Consider the following 10447-nt stretch of genomic DNA (forward strand, 5'->3'; position numbering starts at 1 on the left):
AAAATGAAAAAAAACATTCATTATTTGATATTTGCTTCCAAAACCAAAATGAAAAAACGAAAAAAACAATCCGTAAATCTGACAAGATTTAAGGAGAAGACATGGAGGATATTCCTACACGCATACAGGTCCCAAGTCAACTCTTCATCGAACAACACAGCGAAGACATGGAACTCATCAACTGGTCATTGAGCGCCATCGAGACGACTTTCCGAGGATATTAAGGTGCTTTGAAAGAAGAAGAACTTTTCGTTTGGAGAGTTGGAGGAACGTAAACAACGACTGGAAAAGAATGCCCGAGGGGATACGGATAACAAGAAGAGTGAGGAGGAGTAATAACAGGAACAATGACTGCAGACGAGAACGCATCACATAAAAAAGGAAAGAAAAAAAAAACATGAATGAAAAGATGAAATTGTGGTATGAAGAAGATAAGAATGTTTGACCAGGAAAGTCGCCCTTTCCGGCATACAAAAAGACAAAAAAAAAAAAAAAAACCATGATGTGATTTTGCTCTGAATGTCAAAGTGAATTTCTGTGATTGCAACCATGTCGGAAATGAACTGAATAAATAACTAAAAAATAAAATAAACAAAAACGGAGAAAACGAATAACGGTGTTCGTTTTTTGTTTTCTGTATCGAAGCAAAAGAGCTTGAATTTGAAAAACAAGCTGTTTTTTGTTTTTTCATTTTGGTTTTGGAAACAAATATCAAATAATGATGAATAATGTTTTTTTTTTTCATGTTTTTGTTACATAATGAAAAACGAATGATACACAGATTTTAACCATTGCAAGATGTACCAAACATTCTCTTAATTATAGTTTTCCCATTGTTGTTGTTAAAATAATAATAATAATAACTCAAAATATCAGCAAATATTATCCCAAATTAAATATAAACACAAAGCTGTGCTTGTATTTGATAAAACCTTATTATAATACAATAATAAATGTTACTTTAGTGTTACTACTGTAATAATGTGTGCAGAACACAATAGTAGCCACTTGTTAGTGCGTAGGCTTCACATTCATCAGCAGTGATTACTGTAGCGTTTTTTTTAACAACACACTGTTGTTACATTAAGAGCCACTTGATAAATAAAGCTCAGGTATTTTCTTCTCTCCACAGTTATAAGGACTACAGAAGCAATGAGGACTACACTTTCAAACCACAATTCTGGCTAATCTTAGCTGTGCGCTTTGCTTTTGTCATTCTCTTTGAGGTAAGTTCCCATGTCCCGATAACAAAGCACACATATTTTAACGCCTTTAATCCTTTCCAAGTTTGTCTGTTTGGATTGGAACTAGCCCAATATTATGGTAAACAAAGACAGTAACTATTTAGGCGCTGGTTCTGTTCTGGCAGCCAGTTTATAAACTGCTTCATTAACAAGTCAAAGGCAGGTTTCAGGTTAACTCGACAGAAATCACAAACAGGAAATGGTTAAATTTGAGAAGTGATAGCTCACAGTGAAGAAGAAGAAGGACTTTGATCCTCTGACAACAGATCTGTAAAGATAAATACCGTTAAAGGCAGATACTTACGTAGATCAACGTTAGCAAGCAGAGGAATGTGACCAGACAGAAACGCAGCTAATGAGGTGACGTCACACAGCAACAGTGCTATTTTTTTCTGCTGGATGGATTTGGAAGTTAGACTGAAAGACAATGGGTTTCACACTGCAATCATTTTTAAACACACAATAAACCACGTTCACACAAAGGGTGACATCTTTAAAGCAACGTTAGCCAAACTATGTATCCTCACCCTACCTGTCAAGTCTCCCGTTTAGGCCGGGAAACTCCTGTATTTTACCTGCCATTGTCCTGTATTAGTATTATCCTGTAAATATCTCCTATTATAATGTAGTAATAATTCAAAGATAAATTAATAAAAACATTCCTCTGCCTCTCTAAACTGAACGCTTTCACCAGCTTCATGAGAACTGACACCTGAGGTGCCCTGAGGGGAAGTGTGAGATTAGATTAGATTACATTACATCACATTGACTATGTTCTTTCTCTCTCTCTTTCTATCTCTCTTTCTTTCTTTCTATCTTTCTTTCTTTCTATCTATCTATCTATCTATCTATCTATCTATCTATCTATCTATCTATCTATCTATCTATCTATCTATCTATCTATCTATCTATCTATCTATCTATCTTTCTTTCTTTCTTTCTTTCTTTCTTTAATGTTTATTCTTTTTATTTGTAATATTTCTTGAGTGTCGGTAACGCAAGTAAATTCCCCCTGGGATTAGATTAGATTAGATTAGATTAGATTAGATTAGATTAGATTAGATTAGATTAGATTAGATTAGATTAGATTAGATCAGTGCCGACAACATGAACAAACCCGGTGTCACGTACTGAGTTTACATTCGTACTGAGTTTATAACCCTAACCCTAACATAATCCATAATCATTTTTCAGTAGTGCGCATGTGCGTGCATGCGCATATACAATCTCAGTACGATGTGAACTCAGTACATGACATCCGGAAACAACCAAGAAGAGAGATGGATGGATGTAAGAAGACGTTAAAACCAAGAAGTCGTGTAAATACCTTGTAAAATGTGACAGAGTTAAGAGCAGCAGGATGGGTTCTGTTAGATTAGTAGACTCGTTAGATTTTAGCATCTCCCACGGGGGAAGAAATGAAGCAAGTCGGCGTGAAAAATCAACCAATCACAAGCGCCACAAATATACACTCCTTTCAAAAAAGTGTTAGAGGATGTAAAGTCTGCAACATGTGTCTAATAAGTTGTTAGTGAACACCAAAGAACCACATGAGAGAGCATGAAAAATTAGAAGAAAATATGTAATGAAAATAATAACTTAAAGACAAGCAATGTGAAATTAACAGTAAATATGCAACGTGTTGACTTGTATATGAACTGTAAATATATTAAATAAACAAATGTGCTTCATATACCCATGGTTTCATTTAGGTATTATATTAGGTATTAGGTATTATAATGTAGGAATTAGAGCTGCACGATATATCGATATTCTACTTTGAGATATGAGTTTTAGCCCATATGTTAACAAAGGTCGGCCTCCCACATTCTAATCACTTACAGTAATTCTATTTAGTAAATGGTTGACAAATGTGTAATTTAGAATTTTTGTACACCTGTCTTAAAATATACAAGATACTGGAGCTTGGTTGGGACTGTTGAATGGCCAGAAAATGTAACATATTTTCAAATCCAAAATTTGACAGGTATGATTCTCACTCAAAATGAGTTGTGGATCAATTTCTTCAATTTTAAAGTGACCTTTTTTTACTAAATGGTTTTTGATTAAACTCTAAATGTCAGTAGTATCCACCGAGAATAAAATAGTGAGACCAGCGTGAAGCGTATCACTGAAATATGACAGTAACACATTAAATAGCACATCTGATTGTTATAAGGTCTGATTTACAGTGTTTTACAAAACACATGAAAGCGTACTGTGCATACTCCAAAATAAACAAAAGGTCAGATTGGCACCAACACTCCAAACACTTCTTTTGTGAGGCTCGATAAACTCATTCATTGACAAAACAACAAACAGATTGAGTGAAAGAAAAGAAGTAACAGAGGCTAAAAAAAAGGAAAATACAAACACGTCATGTGCAGGAAAAACAAATCTTTCATTGGGACAGCGTGATTTGTTTTGTCAGAAGGACAGTGTTTATTTAGTAGACTAATAGTTTATGTTTAACTAAAGCAAAGCTTGTGTCACAGTGTGTTGATGGGAGTGTGGACCCAAATGCAGAGAGAGAAGGAGGCAGAATGCAGGCATAGCGTTCCTGGAACCAGTCCATGTTTCTTCCAAACTCAAAAACCAAAAATCTAACAGGGCACAAGGAAAACCAGGGAATAAACGCAGCAGGACAGAAGGAGGGTCAACAATAGAATGATCCAGTGAGGGAGGGAGGCTTGATTGGGAATGGGTCACACCTGGGGGGTATTTCATCAAACCCAGCTCAGGGTTAAGTCCAGGTTTAACCTAATAGTCTGGCTCCGTTGAGCTGGGTTCTAACTGGAACGGCCGTTTCGTCAGAGAAAACACCTGGGTTACCATAGTAACACAGTCTGTGAGTCAAACCTGCTCCCGACCAGGTTTAAGCTGCAGAAGCACTCTCATGAAACCACGTCATCATTATTAAAGAAGTCATTTACTGATGCTTTAAAACACTCAATAAAGGAAAAAGGAGTCAAAAAGACTTTTCTAATTTTTTTTTTTAAATACAGCTTTAATACAGTATTTTAAAAGGAAATTAAACAGAATAATGTGGTAAATGTTTTAATATGATTTTAAATCCATATAAATGGTGATAGAATCATTTTCTTATTACATGTTTAATGTGTACGGTATTTTTAATGAGATGTTTGCATGTGTTTAAACCATTCGTAGTAATATACAAGGATACGTGCGTATCCATCGCCTCCGTTTAAATGTGTCCATTCATTGATCAGATATTGATGAGAAAGCTGTGGATATACAGAGAGGGAGGGGCTTCAGGGACAGTCACAGGGCAGAGCACTAAGGCTCCCAATGACGGATGTGCGCATAGTGCACGCACCTCCCGTGCTCACCTGCACCTGCAGCGTCTACAGTGTTGGATGCGACATCCAACAGCACCGCTGCCTGCTCCCGCTGTTCATTTAGTGCCGAGTTCAACAAAATATTCAAACACTCAAGTCTCATAAATGACTTATTTAATTGTGAGTTACATCATCTTTTATTAAACGCTGACAGGTGTTCAAAAAACTTATCAAACGCTCACAATCAGTGTTTGATCACATGCTTCAGTTGTTTGCTATGATAAATTGACTACTACATTTTTTAACCCTTTACTACTTTTGAAATACTCAGTCGGCCATTTTTTTTTTTTTTTTTACGTGTCCGTCTTTTATTTTCACATTATTTCAGTAACAGATGACGTCACGTCCTGTTGGTGTCAGCATTGGTTTTTATTGACTTCTCATTCATTCACCGTCACTCTCTAATCATTAAATCTGTGATCAATCTCGTGGGTCTTATGAGGACGTGTACTTACTGTCAGCTGGCTCGGCTCAGCTGGGGAGCTTCTAGCTGAGAAGAGTTTGATGAAATGGTAAAAGCCGGCATGGTCACGGACGGCTTAGCTGAACCAGGTTTAAACCATAAGCCTGGCTCTACTGGGAACACTTTGATGAAAGACCCCCTGGGTGCAAAACATGAGGCAGCTAATCAGTCACAACTCAAACACACTGACATCATTGGGGGTGGAGCCACGAGCAGGAATACCTGAAACACAAAGACAAGACTTAACACAGGAGACCAGACTCAAACAGAATAAACAAAGACACAATGACTAAAAGAGAACCACAACACAAACAAAAACTAAACAGAACACGACAGCTTGGACTAAATGCAAAAGGCAGAAGTAATAAAACTAAGAATTAAAATTCATGACATTTTTGTCAGAAAATACAAACTTTAAAAAAAGCTCCTTAATATTGAAATTGATCAGAACTTATGTCATCTAATCAATGCATACTTTTGGCTGGGGGGAGAGAAATGTGCTGATCTGACCCAACTTATCAACTGCTACGTACTGTAGAAAGACTATTTTAAACTAAAACAGCTTCATCAGTTGCTCTTTTTATTTCATGCCACAAATATTCAAGTTATTTTACTTTGTTCAGTTTCCACTTCTCTGGAATGTTTTGTACTAAGTGCTGTTTTTTTTTTGTTTTTTTTAATACAAAATTTGAAATTGAAATTTGTTTTAGAAAGTTTGCTAACTTCTACTACTTCTTGTGGCAAATATTGTCATGCAATTAATTAAAAGTCTATCTATTTAATTAGATTTCTTTTTTAATTTTTTTTTTTTAATCTAGTCCCACCACTAATTTAAACCTATTAGACACACCTTTGAAGGAAGAAACAAGGCATTTAAGATAAGATTATACTTTATTAAAGTTTATTAGAGCAGAAGGAAATTAATAAAAATATGCTTAATGTTCAGGAACCTTCACAGATTATTTTCCTATTAGCTATACTGCTAAAGCAGTAGCTATTCTTCCTGGGGTCTACATCACAGACTATATATCATGACAGTTGCGAAGTACAACAAACAGATTACAGTAAATTAGATGTACAAATAACGTTCACACAGAAAAGAAAAAAAGAATAAACCTGAATAAAACACAATAACCAAAGCATAAATAATACATAAGAACATTAACTGAAATACACACCACATAGAAATACAAAAATTAAATTAAACTGATAATTTATCAAAATGAAACTCTACCTGTTTGCAAAATATTCAGGTATAAAATGATGCCATAAATTACATATCAAGATTCAGCACACAACACATAATTTTATTATATAATATTTTTTGTTCTTGAGTTAATATGAATAGTTTAACTCTTAGAAAAACACGAAACCACCTGTCGTGGGGAGAACTGATGCACATCACTAAAAAAAAGTCAACTTACTATAAAGCAGTGGTTCACAAACTGGGGTACATGTACCCCAAAGCTTACTTGAACACCTTTGTCAGTTTATTCTTTTTAACATTAAAGATTTTTTTTTTTACATTCACACACTTTTTTTCCTCATTCATCAATATTAATTTGTGGCACAACCTTTGAAAATACACCAAAAGGTGAAGTTTGAATTCTAAAATGAGCAAAACATCAGAAATAAATGCATAAAAAGGCCTAAATTCAAGGTTAATGTTGGACGAGACACAGGAAAGATACAAATAAATAATGTATAACCTGGGCTAAGGGGTACATGGGGCAATAAAGTTTAAGAGACACTGCTATAAGGGTTTTCAGGTGTTTTTGTAATGATCGTATTCCTAATAAATGTAATCCTACTTCATCAGCTCCTTTTTTTCCACTTTGTCCACCACTGCCTTTACATTTTACTTTAGAGTAGACGTACTGCTATTGCTTTGTTTTTAGTGATGAGCTAAAGCTAAAAGCTCGTACTTTCTTTTTAACTAATTGAAAAACAGAGAAATGTCCCATTTCATCCATTATTCCTTTTGAGTACGCAATCTCTCTGATGCTGACTGAATCCTTCTCTGACCAGTTTAGTAAGTGAAGTGTGCATACTATCCTTTTCAGACACTAATCTAAGCCCTCTCTGCTTGCAGCATGTCGTCGTCATATGTAAATTTGTGGCTGCCTGGTTTGTGCCCAGTGCTCCCATGCAGGTGAAGAACGACCGATTGTTTGATAAACTCAACAGGCTGAAAGAGGAACTCAGGTAAAAATGTCCAATACAAAATGGAAAAAATAAAATACAAGTCATTTATGTATTTATTTTGTATTTTTTAAACTTGGGAGAACTTGTAAATGGTAACTAACTGTAATTCAAGTACAAATATCCAAAACAAATGGTATGTTTATCAAACTGTCAAATTACAAATAAACTTTTGCTTCTACAACAGATTCAGATTCTGTTAATTTCTGAAATTATTTTAAGAAAACAAAAAAAAGTAACCACATACATCGATAAAAGTTCCCAGTATGTTTTATGAAAATAAAGTTAAAATGCGGGCGCACGGTGGCACGTCCGCCTCACAGCAAGAAGGTCCTGGGTTCAAGCCCTGGGGTGGAAACTTGGGTCCTTTCTGTGTGGAGTTTGCATGTTCTCCCCGTGCTGCGTGGGTTTCCTCCGGGTACTCCTGCTTCCTCCCACAATCCAAAAACATGACTGTAAGGTTGATTGGAGTCTCTAAATTGCCCATAGGAGTCAATGAGTGAGTGGTTGTCTGTCTGTGTTGCCCTGTGATGGACTGGTGCCCTGTCCAGGGTGTACCCCCGCCTAGCGCCCTATGAGAGCGGGAGATTGGCACCGGCAGACCCCCGCGACCCTGATAAACGGGAATAAGCGGGTATGAAGATGGATGGATGGAAGTTAAAATGTATTGAGCAGTGAGGTAGTTTAACAAGGTCTGATGGTGCGTTCACTGACACCTAGTGACCGGGAGTTTACATGCTATGCTAATGTTAGCAACATTAAATGTTTTATACCAGCAGTTCTCAAACTGTTTAGGCTCTAGTTCCCCTTTCTCTTACTTTTGAATCTCTCAGCTTTTATAGGAGGGGCGGGGCCAACAGTGAAAGTTGATGACACAGGGGAATCTAAAGAATCTCTTTCAGCCAATAGCAAAATTCAATTGTAATAGCAGCGTTCAACCCTTAGAGGGCAGTCACTGACATTTTACAGCTAAACACACAAAATTAAAATACTTTTACTAAAATGTGAAGAGTGGGACTAGGATTAATACAAATACATTTGTGTACAGCACAAAAAAAGTTGGTTTGGGGTTTAGTTACTCTTTAAGAGTGACATACAGTACAGTCAGAGGTCCAGTAATGTCCTTGCTTTAAATAGTCTGTTTGATTTTGTAAATGAAAAATAAACCTACACCATATAGACCCTTTGATTGTTTGTAAACATCATGACGTATTTTGTTGGGCGGGGCGTAGCCTGGAGGCAAACCACCATAGATATACATATACATATATAAACACTAGATGACATACCCGCGGTTTTCGACAATGGGGAGCGACGTAGCAACGTGGCGGCCATCTTACCTCAGACACCCTAACTTGCTCAATTTTCAAACGGCAAGTGGCAATTTCAACAAGTGTCCTGTGTCATTCCTACGTATAATAAAGTTTGTAATAAGACAAATTGTTTGTAAATTTGTCAATATTTCATCGAGTTAATGGTATTTTTGTTTAAATACCCTTAACTTCTAGCTACCGTAGAGCGCGTCAGAATGTCAGAATGTCAGTTGTCTAAGGTAAGATGGCCGTCGTTCAGCTACGCTGCCGAATCTTGCTTGAGTCATCTAGTGTTTATATATATTTATGCTTTAGCCAGCGGCGTCACTCAATGACGTGGGCCATTAAGGCGTCTATTAGACAATGCTTTGTCTGTCAGGGTAAGTTGTATTTCTCATAAATGTATTTTACTTCTTGCAGGTCATTTGAAGTGTGACTATTTATAGACCGGAAGTAGGTTTCTTTCTGACAACATGATGCAGTCACGCCTTGTGCTTCTGAATATTCAGCCCGTCACATGGTGGGTCAAAGTCACGGCTGCTAATCACCGCCCTGGAGCTCTGAGACGGAAAGCTGAGGCTAAGTGTCGACCTCTGGAGTTTCATCCATGAAGGACTGTGAAGATGAACTCATTTTCTTTTCTGGCAAAACAAATCTTACAGATTGTGAACGTATTCCTGTGCTGTGTAAAGAATGCACCAGTGACTTGCTGTTGGTTTGCTCTACTGTGTTTGTGAGCTGTGTGTTTGTGTGTTTGTGTTTTATTGGAAGCACAACATTAATTTATAATGCTACACCAAATAGCGCTGATTGTGTTGAAATATTGCCTTGCAATGCAAAACAAAAAGCAGCTGAAATACCTGCTATTACAGTCAGAAACGTGGTGTTTTTTTAAAAATTTGATGAAATTATGTTTGGCTTTTTGATATTATGTCATGTTTGATTAAAATGAACTTGAAGCTCATTATTCCCTTTTGAACAATTCAGATCAGGGTCACATATTGTTGATCCTATCAGCTGACACAGGTTTGTCTGTTGTTGAAAGATGATGATTGCAGTGAACAGATTGGTTTTAACCTGCTGAGCAGAATAATGTTGCAATCATTTCAGAAAGGTGTGTAGAAGCAGAAAGACTTCTTAAACATGCAGTACTGCAGCCCTCAAGGACTAGGATTGTCCAGGACACGTATGGCTATCACATACAATTGTTACTCCCACAATCCTTTTACTTACAGAACATGGATATCTGAGTAAACATTAGAAAAACATGCCCACAAACAGTATATCCCATTCAAACCAAAAACTTGAAAAATTGTTTGTAAATGTGTACCATGGGTTAAAGAAATGAATGTCCCTCAGACATTAACAATAGATCAGACCAAGAATCTAAACCTGATCTACAGCATGTGTCAATATAACATGTTGAATTTGTAATGAGAGTAACACTGTGTTGCATTTGGGTGTGTAATTTGATTATAGTATCTTTGACTGGGGGAAAAACTATTTTGGTACGTTGTATAAAAATCTATTTATTTGATGTATTATTGAATTTGTAATGTACATACTGTATAGGAAACCCCAAAAATAGAATTACCACCCGTGTGACCCAGAAGAACCTTTTATCTCTTTCTATTTTTTTTTTTTTTTAAAACAGACACTAAAATAGTTGGCTCAACAAGCATTACAAATAAGCTAACCACTTTTTTTTTTTTTTTTTGCATTGTGTTCACCATTATTTTTGAGGCAGTAGTCACACATTTTGTGGGAATATCTGAAAGGAAAATTATATCATGACATTTTGTTGAGGCTTCTCTATAATGCCAAAGTAATTAAGGCACCTGATTGGATAGAAAACTAACCACAGCC

General features: G+C 36.3%; 1 protein-coding gene across 1 annotated transcript in view; it reads left to right on the forward strand.

The window, feature by feature from the left end:
- Window positions 1–10226, forward strand: part of LOC114464882 (anoctamin-9) — a 33428-nt gene extending 23202 nt beyond the window's left edge. Inside the window, 3 exon segments of the mRNA XM_028449522.1 lie at window positions 1133–1226; window positions 7159–7271; window positions 9002–10226. Of these exon segments, the coding sequence (XP_028305323.1) occupies window positions 1133–1226; window positions 7159–7271; window positions 9002–9017 (223 nt within the window). The 3' untranslated portion in view covers window positions 9018–10226.
- Window positions 10227–10447: the final 221 nt, after the last annotated feature.

This window comes from Gouania willdenowi, chromosome 6 (assembly GCF_900634775.1).
Source record: "Gouania willdenowi chromosome 6, fGouWil2.1, whole genome shotgun sequence".
Lineage (NCBI taxonomy): Eukaryota > Metazoa > Chordata > Actinopteri > Blenniiformes > Gobiesocidae > Gouania > Gouania willdenowi.